The following is a 26,333-nucleotide window of genomic DNA, read 5'->3' on the forward strand; positions in this document are numbered from 1 at the left end:
GGGAGTCATTAATTCCCATGTTCAACAGTGAAAGTCAAAAAATAAATGAATAAATGAATGAATGAATGAATGAATGAATGAATGAATACAATTATTGACACATTATATTTCCGAGTATGGTTTAAAAAAAAAGTGTTTTAAACAAAGAACATCCAAACATAGTTTAGGTACAATTGTATTTATTAATAAATATCTTATCAGAATAGTTTAGGTACAATTGTATTTATTAATAAATATCCTATCAGATCAACGTGGAGTGCACTTTGCTTAGAAAAAAACCCAACAACAACAACCTCATTTTACTATCCATTTTATTTTCTGGACAAATTACACTGATTCTTAGAAATTTACATTTTACGTTTATGTTGCAGAAGTAAAAAAAAAAATATATATATATATATATATTTGATATATTATTCATAGGCAAGACACCGTGACACGGCAGTTTTATTTGAATTTCTATAACGCATTACACACATTGGGACATCTGCACCCCACAAAAAAAAACAAGTTTGGAGCATGACTAAGCAAAAAAAACTAGAAAAATCCGTCCTGTATGAAAAGTGAACTGGGATTTTTTTTAACAGGATTATTTTGTTTTCATGAAAGACCACAACCGATGAGCAAATGTTTTCATACGTGTTTGGCACCGAATTACCCATTCAAAAGTGTGATATTTGTTTGAAAATCCTTAGTGAATTATCTTTAGTTGACCTCAATTGATTATTTTTTTTGTGCCTTAGGTTATTTCTCTTTATCTTTATTGTTTAGTTTTGGGTTTTGTCTTTTATGTCGAATTGTCGTTTGATTATAATTTTTTCAATAATGGTGAATGTTAATAAGCAAAGATGGAAACTTTTAATTGATGTCTGATGTCCCAATGCTGTGATTGTTAAAAGCAGAGTTTCAATAAAAAAATTAAAATAAAATAAAAAAGTGTCAGTGGTGTTCTGCAGAAAAGTTGAAGCTCGCCTCGCTCTTCCGGTGTCGTATGGCGACTGCAGCGGATGTTGATATTTTGTTTGCGAGACTGTCGCTGAGAGATGTGAACTACCGTCTTCGGGACGGCTCGCTTGTCTTCGCTTTTGTCAAATTCGCAATCGGAGGGCAGCCGCTTCCCGGTGAGCCCAGCGGCATCGTGTCCGTCGCGGTGGCATCTCCACCGGGGAGCGCGGCGCTTCGCCTCCGGGCCGTGCGTGCGATGATGGAGGACTTTGACGAAATCTACGAGGAAGAGGAGGAGGAAGAGGAGGACGAGGACAGGGCCGCGGAGGAGCAGCTCCTTAAGTACGCTCCGGACCCGGTGGTGGTGCGAGGCTCCGGACGCGTCACGGTGTAAGTGGCCGACGATTTCGGCTGGCATTTGGGGGGAGAGTTCAAACGTTGTCGCGTGACGATGAGCAAGTGTGCGGGGCTGCTAACCGGATGCTAACCGATTAGCAGCGGTCTGTGGGAGAGTTTAGCATTTTAGCTCCTCTGTTAGCCGCGAGCTAACATTGAGAGTATAAACAGCATTTACATATTTATGTCTGTTTTTAAGGACACGAACCCCCTTATGTGTCCGTTTTCTGTTTGTTTATACTAATGTCAAGCATTTAAAATGTCCTGTCTTGACTTTTGTTTCACTCTTTGCAACCAGCTTTGCATGGTTGCACGCTTCTACTGAATTTAATCCTTCTGATTTTACGGTTGGGCGATCTCTTCGTTTAAAACTTTCTTAAACTGACTATCACATGACTATTAATTAATTATTTTTTTTAATCCCCCGAGAGGTAAATTAAAGACAGGGTGTTGAAGTAAACGAAAGAGGAAATAAGAGTTTGTTTTTTAAACTGTAATGAGACTGTACAGTTTACGTTTTCCGGGAATAAATTGTCACTGTTATAAAAGCACATAATTTAAAAATGTTCATACTCGTGTAAAAAGTTGACTACTCCATCTTATAATAAAACAGTAACTTGATAACATAACATTATTGGATTCTGCTTTACTTTAATTTTTTCTATTAATAGTTTCTGTAAACAATAAACATCCATTATTCATTGGGCATTTGCTATAGATTGCCTTGCACAGTGTTGTGACATCATGAATGATGTTTCTGAATTTTGAGCAAAAAAGTGGCAGGATTCTACATTGAACGTAAATGTTGTTTGACTTAAAATGTTCAATTCAACTTAAAAAAAAAACATGATTCTATAGTAGCTGCTCATTGCCACATTCTGACGTCCCCTTTATTCCACAGGTTTGGACTTAGCAACAAATTTGAATCAGAGTTTCCTTCAGCGCTTACAGGGAAGGTGAGTATCAATGTCAAATGTATTGTCTAATAAGTATGTATTCTTATTTCCATTGTTGCAGTATAATCGATACATGCGTCCCGTCGCTCTGTCAGGTGGCACCCGAGGAGTTCAAAGCCAGCATCAACCGTGTGAACAGCTGTCTGAAAAAGTCGCTGCCGGTGAACGTGCGCTGGCTCCTGTGTGGCTGCCTGTGCTGCTGCTGCACGCTCGGCTTCAGTTTGTGGCCTGTGATTTGTCTCAGCAAGCGGGTAATGCATCGCATCGGCACCACGCACAAATGGCACCCAAACATCACGTCAGCCTCACCGAGGCACGCTTGCATTGTTGTCTTCCAGACAAGAAGATCTATAGAGAAACTTCTAGAGTGGGAGAACAGCAGACTGTACCACAAGGTGTGTAGAACATATTTTTCATTTATGGTGTGGGGATGTAAGATACAATCTCATATTTTGGTTCATGTTCACATCCTTTCATTGTTTCTTTACAAAAATATTACTTCATTTAACTATAACTTTTTTGCTTCTCTTTTCTTTTTAAATTATTGTGTTTTATGAAGTGATTGTTTTTCAAATATGGCTGAGTGGTTATGGAGAAACGAATGAATATTTTGATTTGATTTTAACTCATTCACTGCCATTGACAGCTATAGATGTCAAAAATTCATTTTAACTATCTCTAGTTTAACATTTGTTTCCAAAACCTAGAATTTTTTGGGGTATTAGAACAGATATCAAATTTGTGATTAATCGTGTGTCAACTAGTGAAGTCATGCGATTAATTACGTTAAAAAAATTATGACGCCCCTAATTTTATTTTAATTTTATTTATTTTTTAATTTAAAAATTCAAATGATTTTTTAAAGAAAAGGTTATTAAAAATTAGGGGCATCAGGCGATTAAAATTAGTAATCGTAATTAATCGCATGACTTCACTGGTTAACTCATGATTAATCACACATTTTATATCTGTTCTAAATGTACAAAAAAAATCTAGGTTTTCATACTCTTGTTAACACAAATGGAAAAAAATGGAAATAAAAATAGTTAAAATGAATTTTTGACTTCTTTAGCCGTCAATGGCAGTGAATGAGTTAATAAACGGGATTATTCATGAATTTAATTTTTTTTGTATTTATTCAACTTTAAAAGAACCAGAAAAATACATTAGTATCAAAATAAAATAATACATTTATAATATATAAAAATGGCAATAAATGAAAATAAATATTGGCTATTCTTGCTGCGCGCGCCTTGGCCTGTTAGGGGCAGTGTGGCGCCTTGCAAGCATCGGCTACACAGTTAAGAAACAGAGCAGAAAAGGAACATTGTGACTATTGTTCATGCAGCGCTTCTGTCTGAATATTCATTATTCAAGTAAATCTCGCTTCAGGAACTTGATGCGGATTTTCTATTAGTCTGTCAATTGGATTTTACATTTACTGTTAGCATTAGCACTAGCAAACACACTGCACTGTTTGGCACATTATTTTATGATCATGAGAAGCCAAACCGCAATCACGGTTTGTATCTTGATTAACTGCCCCGCCCTATTTTCACCCAGTTATCATTTGTCTAAAAATAAATAAATACTTCCTTGTTTACATCTAGCAAAATACTAGCCGCTAAGCTAGGAGGGAGGAATCCACCACCGTCTGACGTTATCGTTGGGCCTTAAATGTCTGCTCTGGTGTCCTGTATTAATATGTACATATTATTTTGTTATATCTGTTTGCAGCTGTGTTTGCATTGGAGACTGAACAAAAGAAAGTGTGAATCCAACAACATGATGGAATATGTAAGTGATGAGTGTTGTGACTAATGATTTTTTGTGATTAATTCATCAATTAACGCTTTAACTTTGACATCACTAAAGTTATCTTTCTCACACAAGCTGTTTGAAAAATCGACTGTTTCTCCTGTCGCTACCAGGTAATCCTAATAGAATTCCTACCGAAGATCCCCATCTTCAGACCCGACTAGCCGATCTTGACAGCCGTCGCCATCCGAGCTGCCGCCGAACTTTCCTCCAGAATCACTCGCAAGTTTTTTTTTTGTTTTTTGTTTACAGGGCAACATCTGCCCTCTGTTTTCTTTTTGGACGACTTCTTCGCCTTTTGGTTTACAAGTCCAGCCTCCTAATGAGTGAATTCCGGCAAGCTCCCGTTCCGCGGATCTGGCGGCGGTTTGGATTTCAGGACTGGCGCAGGAAACGGGAATCTTGGAACATCCTTTCTGTCGCACGTTTCCAGACTGGAGCACAGCGTGACCACGATGACAGGAACACTGTTCGAAGCTCGGCGAGCGTCGAGCCACCAAATACACCCCAGTGCTTTGAAAGAGGACAAGTGGACGGGAAGCTTCAAGTGTGTAGCTGGAAGCAGCAGGCATCCTTGTGGTTCGCCTTTCATCACGTCGGCACACTTGACTGTGCGTTGCTTGAACACAGAGACAATCACACAGTCGTGACTGCACTCCACATTCTGGGACAGCATATGCCTCGCCCCGAGTTGCCATGGCAACAGGCAAAGAGGCCAATGGTGATGAAGGGATGACTTTTTTTTTTTTTTTTTACATTTTGGGTCAAAGCAACGGACAAACTTTGTGACATCACATCACAGATTTTTTTTTCTTTCTGAAAGGCAGCCTTCTGTTTTTTTTTCCCAATTCCTCTTTTGCCAAACATGTCTTAATGCCCTTGCTTTCTTTTTGTTTTAAGTGTGTGTGACATGTTGCAATAGGGCGGAACCTCCAAAGTCAAACACTTGTTGTCTAAAATGTACAAGGCAAGGATTATCTTACACTTAACTCATTCATTCCCAGCCATTTTCACTGAAGCAACCCCCTTCGCTCCCGGCTGTTTTACTGGATTTTGACTGATTTCGCAAGGCCCACAGAATATTGCTATATAGTGTTCTACTGCTATAAAAACATGGAACCTACCAAAAGAAAGATTAGAGTCTCTTCTTTCAACAGGAAAAAAAAGTATATTTCTATCTGTTTCCGTGGTTGATCTCTAAATACTCTGCCGCCACCTGCTGGCCGCTTTTGTAATCACTACTATTGTTTCACCCGTTCTCTGCAGTTCAGAGGCTGCATCAAAGCCTTCTGTATGCTCTAGCATAAAAACGTATAAATACGTCTTTGGGACACTTAAACATTTGGAATAGAACGCATTTGTATGTTTTTGGGAGCAAACGAGTTAACTGCCATATAGGAATGAAGATAAGTTAACTGTAAAAGAACAATACAATAAAATACTCACCCTTTGGATAATACCTTGCAGACTAAGACTACGTTTATAAATACTAAAGGGCATGATACCCAAATAGGATTTGTTTTGGTTAAATCTGAATCTTTTTATGTACTTGTTCACGTGACAAAAACAAAAAAAGTGAACGGAACGTGTCTGTGAAGAGACATGCATGCGCACGACAAACATTTATTCAATATCATTGACAGCTTTCCATATGTCTCACCAAATGAAAAGCCAAAAACTTGTGGAGGACGATTGGGGTGACATCTTCCAATTGTACATTTTGATTAATTTTTTCGACTTTGGAGCTTCCAACTGCTTTTAGCGTGTAGTTCATGTGTCAACTGTAAAAGCACAGTATGGATGTGTTCCTTCATATGGCCTTCTCCTTGTTACTTTCTAACCCTGAGGGAGGATTACATCTGAGAGTGTGGCCCAGATGAGAAAATCAAGACTTTTTGTTTTTTTGTTTTTCAGTAGCCAATTACTAAGTATGGCTAAACTCGGTAATAAGCTGCTTGTTTTCAGTTGTAGTTTACAACTCGGCAAGCGTAGCTTCCCACAGCTGTCATTTTGTTTCATTCCATTTTGGAAATGTCCCACATTAAAGATCTTAGAACAAGACTTGCTGTTTAAAACACATACGTGACGAGGTACTGCGAGTGAATAAAAGGTTTACTTTTGACAAGATTCCGAAGTAAGGATGGGCATTTGGCTACTTTTTCTAGGTGATGGACAAAATCATTGTTGGAATAAAATAATAATGAAATTGTATTAGTCAACAATGAGTTCCACACAGTATACAGGGTTCAGTTAATTTTTCATTGACGCCCATCCCTACTTGGAACGAAGCAGTGTGCGGATGTGGGTCACACTCAGGGGATTATCATCGATCATTAACAAAAATGTAGCACAGTCAGGGTATTCTCTACGGTTATACCACAGTACTTGAATATTTGTTTTATAGCGTATTACCCCCCTGACCTTTTCCCTTCCAGCTGTTCCACTTTAATGAAAGAAGTAAACACATACCACCACTTTGTGTTGTTTTATATCTACTGCACATTCACTGTTCATTGCCTGGTCATACGTAGAATTGAAGTGAGTTTTTTTTATGTGTTTAGCTGGAAATGAAATAAGACGGTGTTCTGTTATAGGGAGGAAAAAAGTCCATCTTCATTTTTTTAAATGTCTGAAATACAAATGTCACATATTTTTATGTATACGCAACATTCATTTTGAAGTTTTACTTCATCTTCCATTTGTTTTCGACATTTTTATTGTTATTTTTTTTTGCAATATCACAATGCTATTCAAAGTAAAGACCATTTGCGATTCTGGTACACATTTTATGAAGAACTATGATGTGACGTGGATGATCTTGCTTTCGTGATTATCTTTATGTGGTGGGCCGGATCTGGCCCTGGACCTTGAGTTTGACACGTCATAGAGCATTCTAATCAGTATTTAGACTACTGGATATGCATGTTTTGGGAAAAAAATTATATATAAGTCTTCACGCGTTCGTTTCCAGCTAAACAAACAAAAAAAATCACTTCCAACTCATGACTAAAAGCTGAATCCGTTTTAGCTTAACTGTATGTCATTACGAGGTCATGAGCGAACTATATATCTGACTGTCGTTGTTTTTCAGGTGGTAATATGCATATATTTGTGCAGCGTGGACACATGGTATAATAGTATGCAAATGTTCTCTGTTGATCTCAGACTGTGATTTTGAAACCTGCACAGACTTTTCCGATAAATTTTGTTTGCGTGCGTGTGTGTTTTGGAGAGAAATGTATATATACGTATGTATGATAATAAATAATAAACTACCAGGAAAACAGGTCACGGACATCTTCCTTTGTAAAGTAAGTTTGTAGCTGAGATTCTATTGGGCAAACTAACTACAACAATCTAATAAGAGACGATCAGGTGAACAATTTTTCAAGGCACTTTGTGCATTGCAAACAATTTAATAAAAGGCAAAATATTAGGAACAGCTAGTAGACTAATGTGGCTATTAATTGGTCACATCAACTTTATTGTTGCTAAATACAATGGTTAAAAAAAGAACTTTTTATCATTTTTATTGACGGACTTCAGACTGGGTCAACACGGCGGCCTTTTCACATTACATGTTGCTGTTGTTGGTTTTTAGTTTCTAATCAAATCCACAATCGGCTTGATTCCACTTTGACTGCTGAGCAGCTTGTCTAATAGTTTCATATATTCTGGGCCGCCTTGATCGAGGGCAGAGGTCAGATCAATGGATCCATTGATATGGGTCGACCCGGTGTCTTTTGAAGCTGATTTATCTGGACAAAAACCTAGCAAAAAAAAAAAAAAAAGAGTCAGTACATAAAGTATCACTTCAATATGATTTGATAGCTGTTAACAGATTGAAAGCTAATAGTTTAGTTTTCTAGCTGGTTAAGCTTAGCCTATATAGCCCCACAGATCGTATAGGACTTATGGTAGAAATAAAGCAAAATAAAATATAAATTAATTAAATAAAGTTGGGGTTTTTTCGATTTCCAAAATGTATCATTAAACGGTCAGGAACATGTACAGCCGACCTCTGTCCTGTGCCGCACTTGGTTATTAGAAAGTCTTTTTTGAGGGAATTTGGCCAATCGAGAAGCCATCACATACTAATTAAAAAATAAATAAACAAACAAGGCAAATGTTCTCACCTTTGTCTGGATCCAGGATGGTCGGCGAGGGTAAATTCAGGCATGCCACCTGCCTCTTAAACTCTTCCATCTCAGCACTTGTCACGTTGGCTCTCTTGGCTGGTAAACACAAGCGAAAGTCAGCATGTGTTGTGCTTTCGTTCATCACTTTTCTTACAGGCAATTCAACTGATCTCCGCTCAAGTTACCTTTTGACAGCTTTAAAATGCAAGCACTTACTTTCGGTAGCTTCAACATGACACAACCATGCGCGTCGGCCATATTTGTGGAATGTGCGTGTTATTTATTTATTACTTTGAACTTTTTGCGATACTACGGCGCCCTGAACTCGTTGCAAAACACAGCAACAAATAAACACAACAGCAAATGAAAAAAATAATAAAAATTAACAACTCTAAAATATTCTTCAAAAAATTTACCACTAGATGGCAGACATGACTTAGTAGCGCGTATACTGGTTCTTATACTGCCCTTTACGACAACGTGACTAAGACCTATAAACTTTTTGTGGACGTGGAATGACACGCAGGACGAACACTGTACCTCAATAATATTAACATTTAAGTGAGTTGATTTTTGTGGGGAAATAAATGCAAAAAAAAATGAGTCCTTGCACTTAATGCTAGCTTGCTGTTCAGCAGTTTAGTGCCACCCATGAATGGTAGGGGTGGGAATCTTTGAATGTCTCACGATTCGATTTGATTCTGATTATTGGGTGTGCGATTCGATTCAGAATCGATTTTCGATTGAGAACGATTTTTGCTTCAAAATGATTGGATTGACAATGATTTTTGCTTCAATTTAAAGATGTTCAAGGAATCGTAATGATTTACTCCCGTCTGACTCGCTAATGCTAATTAGCGCGCTACTGGCGGCATTTTTATCACTCAAAAGAACAGCTCCACACTGAAAAAAAACAACTTTTATTGGAATAGCTTGATCGTGACTTTTTCCTTCTACTCGCTAATGTGGCTACAACTTAACAGTGTATCAGACCGCATGGAACCACACTGCCCCTAAGTGGCCAAATCGGGTACAACACGAACAGCGCTCCCAATAAAGGCACACACAAACAAAGCGAAGACAGTATAAAATAATTTAAATAAAATCAATTTTGGGACATTTAAAATCGATTCTGAATCGTACTAAATGAGAATCGCGATTCTTATGAGAAGTTTTTGGCACACCCTTATTAAATGCTTCAAACCTGAAAACGTTTAAAAAAAATTTTTTATTGGGATGCCGTTCAAATAGCAACAAAACCAGTGGCAGCAAAACCAGGGGGCAACTGAAGGCTCAAAGCACTCCCCCCCCACACACACAATTTTTTTGCCCGCCTTTGATGTACCTTTTTGCTCCTTTTGCCACGTTTTCCCACCCCTTATTCATTGCACTTGAGCCGATGTTGCTTATCAGTAGTTTCATGAAGCAGCCCATCAATGTGATTGAACATTTTTGAACATGGTTTCCGTTTTTGTTGTTTGTCTTACTCAGAAGCTGCATGCCCCTGTACGCGCTTCCTCCAAATGTATAATTGGACAGAAGAAGGAGGCAGTCAGGGCAGCTGGTCGTCAGGAGAACCTCGGTGGCAGGGATGGGTCGCTCTGATGCAAACACGCAAAAGACACAATGCTTGTTTGCATTTTTTTTTTGTTAGCGCAAACAAAAACAAAAAAAAAGAGAGAACATGATCAATATGAGTGTTGGCAGTTCACCCATGTGGAGAGTGTTGTTGACCAAGGTCACCTTAGAAGTGATACTGTAGCAACGGCCCAAACTAAGATAATACACACACACACACACACACATAATAGTCCATAATAGAACACAATCAGGTTATTCAAAATATAAAAGCAAACACCAACCAAATTTACTGTACATTTTTTGGACTTGAAACACAAAGGAGGAGTCACTCTGACAGGCAAAGTAGATTTTCCCCCATAGGTTTTGCACAAGCATCTTTGTCATAAGTGTGAATCCTGGCAAGTTGGTGCTTTCTGCCACGTACCGCCACACACCCACAAACTGAAGCACAGGACATTTGCACACAATGCGTCATGTGCATTGAACTCGACGGGGGGGGGGGGCGCATCTTACCTGGTTGCGACTTTGGATTTGCAACTGCCGGGTCAACGTGTCGCAGTCGCCAACAGGAGCCGAGACGCCCGCGGGCAGGAGCGCCGCGGCGAGAATTAAGAAAAGCATTTGTGGCCTCGCGTGGTGATGTTGGAGCTGCTCTAACAACAATGATCGCAACGTCTGATCTCAGCTCTATAAAAGCACATATCAAAGTTCAACACTTTGTTTACACATGTTTTGTAATTGAGCCAAAACGTCTAAACAAGTGGTGTCAATCATACAGCCAGGGGGCCAGAACCGGCCCACCAATCTCCAATCTGGCCCGTGACTCCTTAAAAAAAAAAAAAAATCGGAATATTCTGCAATAATGATAAATGTGAATATTTTTAATAATGTACTTGCAATTATTTGCACACACACACACAAAATAAATCAGGAAATATTTTGACCTGTTGTTATTTATAGCGTCGGTCATATATACTGGTCAGGCCCACTTAAGATCAAATTTGGGTGGAAGTGGCCCCTGAATTCAAATGAGTTTGACAACTCTGGTCTAAACTCTTCAAGAGTTAGGATTCACCCTTTGACTAAAATGAGCTGAGATTCTATTGGGCACACTATCTATAACAGTCTAATAAGATATGATCAGAAGATCAATAATTTTACAAAGCACCTGCGCATTGGGAAAAAAAAAAGTGGTCAAAATGTTAAGAACGATTCGTATAGTAAATATGAGGCAATCATAGCTTGTAAAAGTAAACCAAAAAATGTGATTATTAATATGAACTGCATTTCACCAAAGCATAAATTATCTGGTTTATTTTTGGAACAAAAACATTTCCCTTCAACGTCTCTAAAATACGTGTCACTTGGAAATACATCTCGAGCACAGTGTTGCCTCGCTATGCTAATTTCTGTTAGCCCAACTACAGTGTTTCGCATTTCATGTTAGCATTTAAGCTAGCAACATTTTGCTAAATTAATTTATATGGCTCGGTTGAACATTTTGTTGTATGAATATATAATCTTTCTCTCTTTTTTTTTTTAATGTGTCTATTTTTTAACTGGGGGTAACAAATGATCATAATCGTCATATAAATAAAAAAGTCAAATGTGGATGGCGGGTGAGGGTAAGTTCAGACATGCCACCTGTCTCTTAAACTCGTCCATTTCAGCATTTGTCACCTTACGTCTTCTGGATAGTAAACAAGCAAAACGTCTGCAGTCAGCATGTATTCTCATGTACTTTTCTTACGGGTCATTAAACTCACTCAGATAACCTGCCCTTGAGGACCATGAAGAATAATTAGTAGTTTCAACATGTAATAACGGGATTTCTCCCAATCAGGTCATGATTTTTGTAAATCTGGTATAATTAAGTACAATGAAAGTAAATTATTATTATTTTTTCTTTGCAAGTTGCATTGTCACACTTAAAGCCTTAAAGTCTTACTCAGAAGCTGCAAGTCCATAAATGCAAGAATGTTGGCCCCACCGGCTCCCGTACATGTATCAAAGTTCAAACAATTTGTTTACACATGTTTTGTAATGTGTTTTTGTAAGGGAAGGTTATAGGTTTAAAAAGGACATACGTCATAACTCTCACGTTCACGTTCTCTCTTTTTAAAAAAAATGACAATTATTTTTTTGTGAGTGAACTTTAATAGTAAATCAGAGTAATAAACTACCGGTACTTGCAACGGGTTTGATTTGTACGCGTATGCTAGCAGATGCGGGGACTGCCGAACACTGTAAAAGCGTATCCCATGGCAATTTCAATCAGTTGATAAAGAAATCGAAAAGTCTGTCCAGCAGCCTCGCAACTCGCTGCCCCATCTTTGCCTCTAACAAGGAGTTGAAGGCAGCAAGTCCGTCCGAGGTTGCGATGTCGTCTGGGCAGAGTTCTGTGTACATAAATGCAAGAACTAATATATATACATAGTGTTGGAAAAAAGCAGCGACCAAATGTGTGAGCGAGCTGAGGTTTCTCACCATAGCTTGTGTCCATCATGAGTGGGGAGGGCATCTGGAGACATTTTGCTTGCATCTTGAGCATTTCCACATCAGCGGGTGAAACGCTTCGTTGCTTGCCTGGAGATCAAGCAAAGCGACCATCAAACAAACAACTTACAAACAAACAAGCAGCCGCCAACTCAGCAACCATCAGTGAGACTACAATCAACAAAATTAGTTAATCAACCAACCATCAACTCAACAAAAATAACAACAATCAACTACTAAGCAAGCAAAACCCAACCAAACAACTGTCAGCCAATCAACAACCAACAAAGCAAGCAACCCCCCCCCCAAAAAAACTGTTAGCCAGAACCAAGCAAAGCGCAATCGAATTACTACAATTCAACCAGACTAATCAAAGATGAGTCCGGAACTTTCTTTTCTCCATCTTAATCCCGACAACATCCAGAATTGCCAGGATGATTCCACTTCAAAGAAATAACTTCAAATGCACCAAGCTAACAACAATCAACCAACCACTAAACATGTGCCCCCACCTCACTCACAAAGTCAGTCCAAGAAAATGCTTAGCAGCTTAGATATATATATATTAAAAAAAATAATAATAAATCTGTCCATTTATCCTTTATGTGTGTCTTACTGAAAAGCATAAGACTCCTAAAAGCCTCTTGGCTGGATTTGACTTCTTCATAGACCGCCAGGCAGTCTGAGCAGTCTGTCGGGAGGTACACTTCCTTCAGGTAGAATGGATGCTCTGTAAAAACAAAACACACATGTATGTGGAACTCCTGGAATAAAAATGATAGATGATTAAAAAAAAATTAAAAATCTTGACTCGTGTCCGCTCACCGATTAACATTGTGCTGTTTTCCATGGTCACGTTGTATATCATGCCGGAACACTCGCCATAGCTGGAGAGAAAGTTCCCACTTAACAATATGTACGTTTATCAAATTTGCGATTGTGTTTACATTCTCTGCGTCTGCAAGATGGTGAGCACGTTGCTGAGGGAGGTGGCGCGGACGTCCAGCCAGATGCTGTTGAGCAGATGTCCCAGGGATCGACTTCCCGGGAGGTCAGAGCTTCCGCCCATGTATAGCCAGCGCCCCAACATCTGTGTCAAGCCAACAATGCAATTTCCACCTCACCAAAAAAAATCATGCATTCAACCTGTACAGTCTGGTGTCAAACTCAAAGGCTTGACAGCGTGAACTGACCCACCACAACATTTTACATAAGAAAATAATGTGCATTTACTTACTGGTTCTTGCTAAAATGCGTACCAAAATTTAGTTGGTTCGTAAAGTGTCATAAAATAAGCAAAAAATTTCATCATTGTTTTCCAAAGTAAAAGCCAATGTTTTATTTTGATTAAACATTTAAATCAGTCCACTTTTACGGAGGACTGGAAAAATTAGCTCAAATTATGAGTACGTATTTGATCAATTAAAAAAGAAAAGAAAAGTATCTTAACGATTCAGTGATAATCAATATATGGTATTCAAATTCAGTTGTTTAAAAATATACTATATAATGTAATAAGAGGCGATTATACATTTATAAGAGTTTGACATATTGTGTACTCATGAAGCGTCAAAAGTCATCTCGGTTTGAATGAACTGAACCGCCAATTTGCAAACGAAGCAGCAGGTGTGCACTTACTTGCTCATTGCTGATACTTATTGGCTTCAGCAGAGTGTCGCAGCTCATTGGTGGAGCAGCCCGGCCCACGGAGAGAAGACCCAGCAAAAGAACGACAACACCGCCGCTCTTCATCTTCACGTCTGACGGCTCTTTGAAAATGTTTCTACGCTTCCAGCTGCGGATGTTAGTGAAGCAAAGTGAACCAAGCAGATGGGTTTTTGTGTTTTGGGAGGAGGGGAAGGGGGGTGCACTTTGACCTGTATGAGGAATGGACGGAATCTCGATCTAATCGGAATATTACAGAGCAGCTTTGTTGAGGCGATTATCGCTATTAGGTCTAAACCCCCCCAAAAGTAACCGAGGTGGATAAGTGTGGATCAAGTAACAGAGTAGTTTAATACGTGCATGCGCTTTGCACCGCTGCTCATAAGTCTTTTGTAACACCGTGAGGTTACTTATGATGACTAAGTGAAGACTGACTGATTAATTAATTTGCTAATTTAACGTTTAAGACACAAAAGGCCCTTGATGGTTTGTGTTTTCGCTGCCCTTCTCTATTGCACCACATCAGGGGTGTACAACCTTCGGCCCACTGTGCAGTTTGAAAAACAAATAAAAACTCAGACCAACTGTGAAGGAGGTGGGAGGTCTAATAGGATGTAAATATGAGTCTCGTTTATCTTTTATAGCTTTATCTTGTAAATATGAATATGTATAACAAACGTGGACACTAATCCTTTCTCATTAGGTCGGAATAACATTGGTCACCAACCACCAGGCCGTACAGATGAATTATTCAAATGACATTTTGCCCTTTTAATCTGTCATCAATTTAGGTAATCACGTGAACAAACAGAAAAGTGCTTTTGTTTTCCATTTACATTTATTTTATTGATGCTCACGTTTATACTGTTTAGATGTTATATGGACATATTGATTTACCTATATTGATCGACAAGACAAATAAAGCCATTTAGCTGCTAAATTACAAAACCTGATTCATGTACAAAAACCTGGGATTCGAGCCTCCACGCGTGAAACGTCGCTATTTCTAAATGTAAATAGAAAGCATATTTAATCCAAGGAGACAAATTATCAAAAACGTGTTCTTTTATTCATATTGACAAACTCTAGAACTAATGGCTGTCTTCATACATAACATGAATCATTATGACAAACAAAAGAAGAGCAAGGAAAGAAGGAGAATGTTGGGACGACAAGAAAGAGGGTAAAGGCTGAGGCAATGAGGTCATCCAGTGGTGGAGAGATGCAAAATGGCTGCCACTTCACCAACTACTCTGCTGCTACCGCTTTTCCTAACAAGCGATGGCAAAAACGTGGAACGGCCAACAGAGATTGATGTTGGGGAAAAAGTGACTGTGGACTCCATTTTGTTTCTCGACTTTAGTGAGCGGAACAGAGACAGAGAGAGGGAGGGAGAGAGGGAGGGAGGGAGGGAGGGAGAAAAAAAAGAAAAAGCAGGAGGTGGCGCTCACTCCATGGCCTCCTGGTTCTCTTGGTCTGCTCCCATGTCTTCGCTGGCCTCTTTGCCCTCCTTGCTCCTCTTGCTCTTCTTGTGTTTGTGCCTCCGGTGGCTGTCGGCCTCTTCACTGTCATGCCTCCTCCTGCTGCTGCTGCTAATGGGAGAGGGAGACGAGGCGGACGCCCAAGTAAGTGCAAAGTTAGCAGCACGGTTGAAGGGTACAAAAGGTGAGCAGGAGAGAGACGAGATAAGGGCGGAAATCAATTATGAGAAATGGAGAAAGAACTTGGAGGCTAAAAGGTGACGCCGTGACGCCAAGGCTGAAAGACGAGACGTGAGGGCGAGGGTGGGGGTGTGTGTACCTGCGCGATGACTTGTGCCGTCCCTCGTCTTTCTCCCGATGCCGCCTCTCTCTGTGTCGGTCCTCCTTCTCACGGCTCGCACGCTCACGATGGCGGTCCGCGTAACCGCGTTCCTGGTACTCGCGGTAACGATAGCGCTCCTCGTCGCTAATAATGAAATGAGTATCACACAGGGTGGGCCTCAATATTTGCTATGAAGTGCAAGCAGATGACTGAGCAAAAACTATGTTGTGGCAAAGTAGAAAAAAAAAAAGCAAAAACACAGTTTTACACATTTTATTATTTAATCTTTTATTTGTTAATTATGTCAGTTTTTTTTTAAAGTTTCGAATAATACACAGATTACGAATCTTAAGATGATTGCTCTTTCTGACAGCCTGTTTGATCACTTTTAACTATGTTGCATTTTAGGGTCCAAAGGAAAATGGAAGATCAGTAAACAGGATGCATAATTGTTCAAGCCACTGCTGAAAGATTGGAGAAAAACGTTACAGCGTATAGTCCGAACTTTATGGCAAGTCGTTCTAAAAAAAAAGAAAAGGTTTTTAATGTGCAAAAATGAGTTCACACCAATGAAAATCTTCGTCAAACCAGTTCGAAGAGTAAGATTTTCATCTGACCTTGTGTAGCCCATCACTGTGGGGCTGTGATCTCGTTCTCGCTCCCGCTCCCGCTCGTGCGTCCTCTCCCTGGGCCGCTCTCTCTCCTTGTCGCGCTTGTCATCCCGACGGGAATAGTAGTCCCACGGTTTGGAGTTGTCCATCAACGGGGGCCAGGAAGTAGGCACGCCTCCAGTCATGGGGGGAGGGTATGCACCTGGAGTCACAGTTACAGTGGAAGGGTTACAATGTTTACTGGTTATTGGTGCAGAAAACGAGATTTCAAGTCGTCTACCTTGAGGGAAGGGATACGGGGGGAGAGAGCGTCCGTCGTAACCTCCACCATGGCTGTAGAGAAAATGCAAGAGATGTAAGCGAGTGTGTGCGTATGGTTTTCCACTCGCGCATCACTTAGTAATGTGGCAAAACACACACACAAAAAAAAAAAACACACTGCCATTGAATGCATATCATGTGATGTCATGTTAACCTGTCCATAGTAGGAATAATTGAAGGCGGTGGACCAGTAGGTGGAGGAGGAAACCCAGGGGGGGGAACAGTGATGGGCAATCCTTAGAGAGACAAAAACAGGAAGAAACCAAGAAGGTCATTACCCTTCACATGCCATATGAGAGGCGCGTGCATTAAGTGCAAAATAGCTTTCAACTCACGGGGCGGCGGGATGAGAGGGGGTGCCGAGCTGACGTTGGGTGGTGGGGGGAGGAAAGGAGGCGGGGGGATGTTTGGAGGCAGTGGCCCAGGGGGGAAGAAGGTGGGCATCTTTGTGGTAGTGGGATCGCCGTCAGATGTGGAGTGTTCAGAGATCACCTGTACAAAAAGAAAAAAAAAAACAACGTTTGAAGTGTAAAAATGACAAATGGATGTTTGTGTGGCAGGGTGCGTCTTTAAAACCTGGATGTTATTGCCCTCAAGGTTGTGCCTGCGCCGCCCTTCGACCCTGCTGATGGTGGCTGTCCCTCCACCAATTACATCTATGGTACCGCTCGTCTTCCTGGGAAAAGAACAAAAACACACCATTATTCATCAAGCTTAATGCTGGCCGATATGAAAAATAAAAATGTCAATCACGATAACAATATGCCACAATATATTTTCAGTTATTCTTTAAAATAATTCTACAACACACTATGACCGTTTACATTTTCTCATTTTATGATGAAGTGACATTAAACAGATGTGTATCAAATGAGAAATGCATCCATTAGTAGTGCTGCTATATAAAATTATCAAATACAAACAGAAGAGGCACAGTGACACATTTTTCACAAATTTTATTCATCTATATAAGAGGGATAAAAAAAAAATGTTCAGACAGAAATTTAATAAAAAATAATGAGCTCTAATGAGCAATGTAATTTCGAGAACATTTATTGCGTAGATTTAAAAAGTCAAAATCAAAACTTAGGTCTGCATTGTGAAAACAAATAACATTAATTGATTTTAAATGTATTCACTTTAGTACAGCCATACATGTTCTGACTCGCTTATCAATATTAATAAACGTTTAATCCTCCTCCCGGCTGACGTATTGACGCCGGAACAATCCCATCATTTCCTGTATACCGAAGTGTGTAGCATGAATTTGCTAAACGTATAGCATTAATTTCCCTCTCCAGACACTCAACAAATTGCCTGTTATTTAGCTGTTCAAAGTTGGACACGCTCCACTTTAACGCAATTCCAACAAGACTTTTGTGAAAAGTGTAATCCAAGCACATTATTGCCACGTCCACGATAACATTAGCCGGGTAGCATAGCAAAGACAGCTTCTCCATCTTTCTCGCTTTTTAATCACTTCTCGTAATTGCTTTGTGAGAATGTCGGTACTTGCAACTTTTATACGCCGCCATGGAGGCCATCATTACTAACTTTAGGAACGAAAGCGCAACATGTTTGTGTTCAGTATTAGCCAGCCGAAGCTTGTTGCTATGCTAGTAGAAACGATCCTGTCTTGACTGTAAGCATCCCAGCGATTACATTTTTGGAAAAACTTAATTATCCTTGTTTTAAATAGGCTTAAAATGCACATGTGATGTAGTCACGCAAACTGCTATGCGAAACTGATTATTTCAAGCCTTGTGTTGGCCGAAAGGTGCAAAGGAGTACCCAGCATTTTATGAGGTAGCAATTTTTTTTAAACAGTTAATAATTAAGGGTTGTTTTAGTTACGTTTTTCAAAGTAGTAGGATTCGTTATTTGCATTTACCCACCCTTTTTTCTATAAATTTTCAGTGACTATAAATCATTCAAATAATGGATGGGTGAGTGGATGATAGTTGGCACCTTAAGCTTGTAATGTACGCCGACTACGTATCATGATTCACTGTTAAGAGTTGTTCAGGCTGCCATTTAGGGTGTGAAATAAGCATACAAAATGAATGCTTTTGTCCGTCGAATAAGTGTTCTGTCACTAATTTTGTTTGCTGTAAGTGACAAATGACGATAGACACGATAAAAAAAAAAAGATACATGATGAACATCATGATACGTTGGCCATTTTCACGTGCAACCATTTTCTATAGTGATTGTCCTCATTTGGGCTACAATTGAGCTGGAGTCTTTCCCATCTGACTTTGGGTGAGAGGTGGGCTACATCCTTGATTTGGTGCGAGCCAATTACAGGGCAAAAATAGCGTTCCCACGCTACTTCGCGGTTTAGTTATTGTAGTTTACCATACTATTTCGCTGTAAATACGACATGTTTTATTCAAGATTTTTTACAGTCTCGTCACATCTGACCAATGAAATTAACAAACACGTCACAGTAGACCAATGAAACGGTCCAAATCCACCCTCACACTGAATATTTCTATCAGGCACTTCCCTATTTTAGTGGAAGGTTTGGATGACAAAATCTTTTACCAAAGCTGGGCAGCATGCGAAACGTGAACCGGCAGTAACCCCCTTTCTTTTTTATAATTTCCCGATTGGGACAAGGCCGTGCCCACTTACGTATAATAGGACATATCCGGAACAGGCGGGCCAGTCCACTGAGAGGAAGAGATCCTACCGGGGGTAAAGGAAATGAGAGTAACAAACACCAACACACACAAAGGAAGATGTCTTTTTTGAGACGCATTTTTTGGATTGTGAACACATCGCTTTTACGAATAATGCATCGATGTTCACCATTTGTTCCCCGTCCGAAAACAAAAAAGGCCGTCTACCTTTCTGTTGTCATGGAGACGGAAATATCTTGAAAGTTAAAGGTATTCAGGTTACCTGGGGACTTGATTGGTGGTAGACTTGTACAGGTTGGCCGTTGAAGGGAAGTCAGATTTGGATGTGTGAAGAGAAACATTTGATATCTCCTTTTCGTTGCCTGTCCTGCCTTGTTGGACCTTCTCAAGCAAACAAAAGACGTAAAATGCCAACTTTGATCACATTGTAATGTTTCACTTCTTAAAAAGAGCAATAAAAGGACTTTGTTATAGATGGAACCTAAAACAAATAATAGCTCACTTACAGTAATTTTACTCGTCACCAAGCCTATGGTTGAGACTTCCAGGCCCATCCGCAATCGCTTTTGTTTCTCACAGTAAGCCTTCCATGTGTCTTCATTAAAGCCATAGTTGAAGTAGTCGGACAAATCCGCACCTGCAAAAAACAAACAAAAAAAAACGTCACCCTTTAATTAGTTGCAAAGAATTTATAGTGTTTTCACAACTACTTCAAATGTAGGCATAAATACAAACGTTACACAATTACTATGAAAGTTACTAAAAAGGTAGATAATCATTCATGTAATATAGTGTGAAAGTCGAACATTTCAATTCTGCCGACTACTGATAGATGAGTGCATGCAAACATACCCGGTTTCCTCCAGGGCTTCTCTTCAAATAATTCCATATCCGCTTCTAGCACCGGGACACCGTTAATGTTACCAGGAGCATCAAGATCCACTCCTTTCAGTTTTGTGGTAACTAGGGAGGGAAAAGGTAATGGGGGTTGTGTATGGTTGTCTGTGAACAATTTTTAGATTGCTACAACAAAGCCAAAGACGGAGGTCTAACCTTGTCCATAAGGTCTGGAGCCAGTTGTTTTAATGTTGAGATTGACAGGTGGAGCACCATATGGTCTGTAGGAGAAAAACAGCAAATAACATGCATCAAGCAGGTGGGGCCAGAATATATTCAACAATCGTTTATGCAATAACAATATTTCAAAAGCATACGCGTATTGTGGGGCCCCGGTTTTAATGTCTCCAATGGTGACGCGGACATCGTCATCATCGTCATCGCTGTCGCTGTCACTCTCCCCATCATCGCCTGCAGCGTCCTCGGTGGCCTGTGACTGAAAAAGTTGTCATTGGAGAAACAGAATGATATGTGAATTCCTACCATCACTGTCACCAATCAATATGCAAGTGGGCTACCTCGGACGCCACGCCGTTTCCTGTGGCATGTTCGGCAGCTTCGTCAGTAGGGGCCTCAGCAGGAGCACTGTAGATCAAATGAAAGGGTCTCATTTATATTATACTACACCGTCCTTTTAAGGTGGAAAATCTCCCAGGAGATAACTTGCATACTGCTATTACTTATTACAGGGCATCTTTGGTTTACGACGGTTCTGGTGTGTGGTCTGACCCCACACCGGAGCACGATTAGAGGTTCAGAAACTAGATGACAAACTAGAGAGTGGAGTGGACCATCTAAATTTACCAACCAGCGGCTGTTTGTCTTTTAGTGGACATAAAAATCCGATTTAGGAAGTGCACATCTGGTGTCCGTTACCTGTCAGCAGCAGCCGGCTTGGCTTCTTCCTCCTCTTCTTTGCTCTCATTTTCATCTGAAAACAAGGTAACACCGTGATTAAGTCAACCTCGCATGAACTTGTGCCTATTCAAATATCACAGTAAATATTAAACGTGTAAGCATAAATGCACAATTGATAATTTCATTGAACTGTGGTAAAAACTTGGAATGAAATCCCAAAGTGTCACGCGGCTAATCTAGTCATAGAAGCGCAGTCTAGTTAGCCGAGCAAAGCTAAGTCCCGGCCTCACTATTTTAGCTTTTACCAGTGTCGTGATAACTTTACAGGGTGGTAGCCTATTACTCACTCGATTATCACTCAAATTAACACCCGTCTGACACGAGAGCTTATGTTAGAGGCCAAAACAGCCCTTTTACCTCCATAGAGCCATTCTTCCTCCTCGTCTCCAGCGCTAGCATCCGTGTTGGCCGTTTTGTCCGCTTCTTCGGCGGCAGACATGTTTGCGAACCTTTAAAGCTGCTTTACTAGCGCGAGGCTTAACAATTCTTCTGTGTGGAGGTGCACGCATAAGATTTCTCCTTTTAGTCAATAGGCAAATGTGTGAGAAAAATTACGATTTCATAGATTTATCTCCAACGTTGGCGAGCCAAGGGGAAACCGGAAGTGATTGAAAATGCGCTCTGTGTAATGGTCAACAACTGGGTGGCTTTTAGTGTAGGTCACATAAAACAGCGCCCCTAGCGGCCAATACGCGTTAAGATCTGTACTTGAACGGTCTGTTGAGTGTTTTTATTAGAGAGAGAGAGAGGAGAGTGGTGGGGTGTACAGTATTATGTGTCTCCTGTACGTCTTCTGATCTGTACTGTACATTGTTTTCCCATTTTTTTAAACTGCAAAATAAAAACAATTCATAAAAAAGAGTGAAATACACCTTGACTTGACTTATACCTTGATTAACCAGTTTAATTAGTTTCACAACCACGCTCGTAACTCAGAACATTCCTATCACAAATCATCTTTCCCCATTGAATTGAATGGAAATGCATGCCATTCATCAGCCACCCATGAAAACACTCATAAAAAACTGTCAGTATTTTGAGAGTTTACGGAGCAATCTTGAGTCTTGTCAACAATAAAGTGATTTCAGGAGTTTGCTGTTGTGGTTGTGTTGTGCACCAGAACTTGTCCGAGTAATGCAACACGCATTGTAAATGCATTTATGGCTTGTGACCAGTTAAGAGGGGCCACTTTAGCAAGTCACTAATTGACACGGGGAAATCTGTGGATTCTCTCACTCTTGTTTTTTCCTCAGCACTTTAGCTATTAGCATCTCTTGAATGTGGTGCTTACTCTGCATACAGTTACCATTCCCGCATGTTTGAATGTGGTGCTTTTTGAGATGCTAAATGTAAAGGCAACATTGTCACATAGTGGTTATCGTGTGCCACACCTGAATTAACTTAAAAAGTGCAACTCTGTGTGCTTCTATGTTTACTGAGCACACATGCAGTGAAGGGAAGGAGGGGCAAGAAGGTCGCCCAGCTAAACTGATCAGTGCTTAAATTAAATTTATTTCATTCTCTTTGTCTCTCCACTCTCATCCAGCAATCGTCTGTGTTTTTTCTTCATTTCCTCTGGCTTTTTTTAAAATTCTCGTTCATATTTTTGTGTCCTCCTCCCTTCGTCTACTATTTAACTCCCACTTAAATATTTGGAACAGTATTATAACATTTAAGAACCACAAACAAATGAAGTGAACGCAAGGTTTAGTTTATAATTTGATGTGCGGTCATTTAGAAGGGAGGAATACACAGAAAACAAGATTATGACACTCCCCAATCTAATGATTCTCAATGAAACATTATACTGAAGTGGAAAAAGCAGATGTGAGAATATGATATACGCTCACTGACAATCTAATGAGAGAACTAACAGTCCTGCAGTTTATAATAATAGCACCCAAAAAGGAAAGTATAAACTTTTCATAACATTTTATGTTCCCCCCCCGGCCCCCAAATTGTTTGTTAAATAAACATATATGAAATGTCATGTTTAACTAAACAACATTAACATAAACTTTGGGATGGATATGACATTTGCTAATAGGGAAAAAAAATCTATCAAGTGCTCAAAGGAAAACTGCCATATTCTCACACATCGATATGAGAAGCTGGGTGGCGTCCAAATAAATGTTATTGTTGCTATGGATATCCACAATGACATTTCACTTGGATTTGAAATGCATGTGAAGAGGAAGGGGCATGGTTTACATTATAGCAATATCTGACCACTAACTCTACATTGTAAACTAAAATAAACTATAGGCACATAAAGACAACAATAATGTAGGCCTATTGGTTAAGAGTAACCAATCCCTGGTTCGAAAAACACCGTCATTATTATTTCTCAATTTCTATCTATCTATCTATCTATAATTTTTTTTAAATCCATCCTTTCCCCACACTTGCCATACTCCCTCCTCTTTGCATTCCTTTCCGCATCTTCGCTGTACACCACGCGCCCTCCCTGCCCGTATCCCTCTCGCTCAATTTACGCTGGATTAGAGCGCTTTGCAACCAAGTCGATGCTAATCATGTTTATCCTGACCGAGGACGATCACAGGGCTATCAGTATAATTATACACGCTGATAATAGCTTACTCCGATACGTGCGCGGGCCTGCCTGGCATGTTGTCAATCCACATCATCTCCCTGGATTACACATGCGGTTATCTCAGCACCGTGGTTGTAAACACGGCAGTTTCTCTTTTTGTTTTGCACTACAAAGATCCATCTGTTGAGCTGATCATTAGCGCCCGCTCGTTTCCTGCTGGGAAATTAACATGCTCATAATTTACACTTAATATTCAATATGAAATAGAGTGGAACTTGTAATCCATTGGACTACTTTTACCGTACTGTATAACCTCAAATATAGATCTCTATAGCCTCTCTACTCTAATAATGGCATAGATAGATAGATAGAAATTGAAATTGTCTGTTAGTTGCTCGACCTCAGGTGACTTCAGAGATTCTAGTCTATTGGCCAGTAACAAAGCAAGAGAGTATTATTTATTTTTTTACCTGGTGCTCCTCTTTGTCCAGTCTATTAAGTGGGTCATAACAGGGTCATAAAACACCACAATTCAACCATAAAGTGACTCTTAACAACCACAGGGTCTGGAACGATAAAGAAAAGACAACAACATCTATTGTATCCATCCAAGCAGGGGAAGACTGAGAGCTCAAGTACTGATGGGAGAGCGTTGGATTGCATCGTAATAATAGCTTGGCTGGTCGGTGAAACACAAAACCATGAGGTATTTTTTAATGTGTGTGTTTTTTCTGGCAGACTCCACGTGGCCGCCCGAGGGTGTGAACTCCATTTGTAGGTGATTGAGTTAGGGTGTGTATGTGTGTGCGTGTCGTATCAGGAGAAGAAATGAGAGCCATAGAGGAGAGAGGAAGGTGAAAGGGAGCGACGGGCATCTGGAGAGGAATGCTTGCCATGACGTAATCTAATCGAAGTGGCTATTTTTTCTAGTTTAAAACCTCTGCTGGCCTCCACGAGGCTGTCGTCCTCATCTGTCTAAAAGCACTGAGTGACTCATACACACACACACACACACACACACACATGCGCGCGCTAAGTCAGAGTGAGTCAGCCCAGAGCTACTGCTGTAGACGTACACCTCACTTATGAATAATGAAATAGGCGGAGGCAAATAAACTGCTCGAGTGACATGTGAACTGAGTGGAAATGGACGCATGTGGACGGTCTTGATGAAGAACAACAAGCAGTGTCATCCTCACAGAGACAGACGCTCCGCTCAGGTGTGTGGTACTTTGACACCTTTCCTTTGTTTGGAAGCAGGTGTCTTCCAGCTGGACAATGACGAGTGTTTAACAGCAAACCATTAATGTAAAACAGGTTAATACTAAAATTCATTCTCATTTATTATTCAATTGATAATAAAAAAGACTCAGTGGCAGAATCCTATCATGTTTGTGTCATGTTATAGATAAAAGATTTACTTGATGTTTAATTTAACACTTAATGGACCCAACTATTTGTATACACGATGTTCAAAAGTCCGTCCGTCCATTTTGAAAAACGTTATTAGGTTAGCAGGTAAGCTATAAAGCCTAGACCAGCTAACCAGCAATCCATTTTCCATAATGTAATACATTATAAACAATTTCAATTCAAAGTAAGCAATCCTACTGTTATCCTTATAAGTGATTATATAGCACACAAAGAAGTCAACTAAAAATAGATCTAATCTCAAGCATTATCATGTTAAAAAAAAATCTTTCAAACCTGAGCATTTTAGTGTGTCAAGCCCCGCAAACAACTCAACAGTTGATTAGCATCGACGCTAACGCAAACACAAAATATGTGTCAGATAAGTTATCCAGGGTCACCATCGCAATGACTGATACAGATTCATGGATGCATATAAAACTTGATTTTTTTTTTTAAACTGTATCTGCAGTAGTCATAGCTTTTGCTTGACCTTGTTGACCCCTTGTACCAGCCCCACTCACATTGCGTAGATTATATGACCATAATCCCATTGTTGCCCTGCCCACACCAAACTGTCAATTTGGCAGAAGTACTATGGAAAAAGGGTGTTATCACAGCAATGGAGTGGATACACAAAGACAATTTAGTCGATCCACTTCATTAAACTGGGCCGAGTTGTTCCACAGGAATAAGATACACCCCTTTGAGAGGACTTTGTGGCCACACACACGAAGTGTGTCAACATAGTGACCAAAAAGCCACAAAAGCAATCACGCAACCCTATCATAAGCTCAAAAAGGCGCAAACAGCCATAGGGCGATGCAAAGAAATGAGAAATTCATCATGTGCGTAAGAAAAGGGGGGGAAAACACACACACACAACAGAGCCCCACTGTCCGCTCACATGTTTCTCAGAACCAATCTCAGGATAAAGTGCCTGTTTCATGCCACCGCCGGAAGGCTTGGCGTATCGATAAAACCTCATTCGGCCCAAGAGACTGATGTTTTCTTTGTGAATAAGACGCAAGAGGCTCCACATGCCTTTGGCCTCTTGTGTTCATTAGTTTTTATCATCTCACCGCTTGCAGTGACCACACAAGACAACATGCGAAGCAAAAAAGTGCGGCAACTTCCTGCACAGTCAAAACGTGTATCTTCAATTTAGTGGAGGACTA

At 40.1% G+C, this 26,333-nt stretch overlaps 4 protein-coding genes across 9 annotated transcripts; 1 reads left to right on the forward strand and 3 right to left on the reverse strand.

Moving 5' to 3' along the window:
- Positions 1 to 999: 999 nt before the first annotated feature.
- Positions 1,000 to 7,404, forward strand: LOC147169739 (cysteine-rich hydrophobic domain-containing protein 2). Its single transcript, XM_086081676.1, has 6 exons — positions 1,000 to 1,335; positions 2,243 to 2,297; positions 2,393 to 2,548; positions 2,636 to 2,692; positions 4,035 to 4,094; positions 4,229 to 7,404. The coding sequence occupies exons 1-6, from the start codon at positions 1,202 to 1,204 to the stop codon at positions 4,277 to 4,279; spliced, it is 513 nt and encodes a 170-aa protein (XP_085937802.1). The 5' UTR covers positions 1,000 to 1,201; the 3' UTR covers positions 4,280 to 7,404.
- A 168-nt stretch (positions 7,405 to 7,572) lies between these two features.
- On the reverse strand, positions 7,573 to 11,817 carry LOC147169740 (uncharacterized). 3 transcript variants are annotated; one of them, XM_086081673.1, is made up of 6 exons: positions 10,349 to 10,526; positions 10,131 to 10,276; positions 9,998 to 10,028; positions 9,742 to 9,883; positions 8,252 to 8,350; positions 7,573 to 7,885 (listed from the first exon to the last, which is right to left on the reverse strand). In XM_086081673.1, the coding sequence occupies exons 1-6, from the start codon at positions 10,454 to 10,456 to the stop codon at positions 7,713 to 7,715; spliced, it is 699 nt and encodes a 232-aa protein (XP_085937799.1). In that variant the 5' UTR covers positions 10,457 to 10,526; the 3' UTR covers positions 7,573 to 7,712. The 3 variants fall into 3 exon arrangements, with proteins under 3 accessions (XP_085937799.1, XP_085937797.1, XP_085937800.1); XM_086081671.1 differs by having other exon boundaries at positions 9,742 to 9,855; positions 9,967 to 10,028; positions 10,349 to 10,523; XM_086081674.1 differs by lacking the exons at positions 9,998 to 10,028; positions 10,131 to 10,276 and adding an exon at positions 11,784 to 11,817 and having other exon boundaries at positions 9,742 to 9,855; positions 10,349 to 10,522.
- Positions 11,122 to 14,171, reverse strand: LOC147169741 (uncharacterized). The gene is made up of 6 exons (XM_086081675.1): positions 13,970 to 14,171; positions 13,279 to 13,421; positions 13,157 to 13,218; positions 12,948 to 13,061; positions 12,323 to 12,421; positions 11,122 to 12,234 (listed from the first exon to the last, which is right to left on the reverse strand). Exons 1-6 carry the CDS (start codon positions 14,081 to 14,083, stop codon positions 12,110 to 12,112), a joined length of 657 nt encoding a protein of 218 aa, XP_085937801.1. The 5' UTR covers positions 14,084 to 14,171; the 3' UTR covers positions 11,122 to 12,109.
- Positions 14,172 to 15,043: 872 nt separating this feature from the next.
- fip1l1b (FIP1 like 1b (S. cerevisiae)) lies at positions 15,044 to 21,809 on the reverse strand. 4 transcript variants are annotated; one of them, XM_086081670.1, is made up of 16 exons: positions 21,549 to 21,809; positions 21,150 to 21,204; positions 20,792 to 20,858; positions 20,591 to 20,703; positions 20,430 to 20,494; positions 20,229 to 20,339; positions 19,883 to 20,013; positions 19,639 to 19,757; positions 19,369 to 19,422; positions 17,308 to 17,407; positions 17,067 to 17,223; positions 16,886 to 16,967; positions 16,691 to 16,743; positions 16,417 to 16,612; positions 15,797 to 15,943; positions 15,044 to 15,585 (listed from the first exon to the last, which is right to left on the reverse strand). In XM_086081670.1, exons 1-16 carry the CDS (start codon positions 21,628 to 21,630, stop codon positions 15,444 to 15,446), a joined length of 1,674 nt encoding a protein of 557 aa, XP_085937796.1. In that variant the 5' UTR covers positions 21,631 to 21,809; the 3' UTR covers positions 15,044 to 15,443. The 4 variants fall into 4 exon arrangements, with proteins under 4 accessions (XP_085937796.1, XP_085937795.1, XP_085937794.1 ...); XM_086081669.1 differs by having other exon boundaries at positions 15,044 to 15,588; XM_086081668.1 differs by having other exon boundaries at positions 20,591 to 20,709.
- Between the last annotated feature and the right edge of the window lie 4,524 nt (positions 21,810 to 26,333).

Source organism: Leptonotus elevatus, chromosome 8, assembly GCF_054856555.1.
Source record: "Leptonotus elevatus isolate MCC_2025b chromosome 8, RoL_Lele_1.0, whole genome shotgun sequence".
Classification (NCBI taxonomy): Eukaryota; Metazoa; Chordata; class Actinopteri; order Syngnathiformes; family Syngnathidae; genus Leptonotus; species Leptonotus elevatus.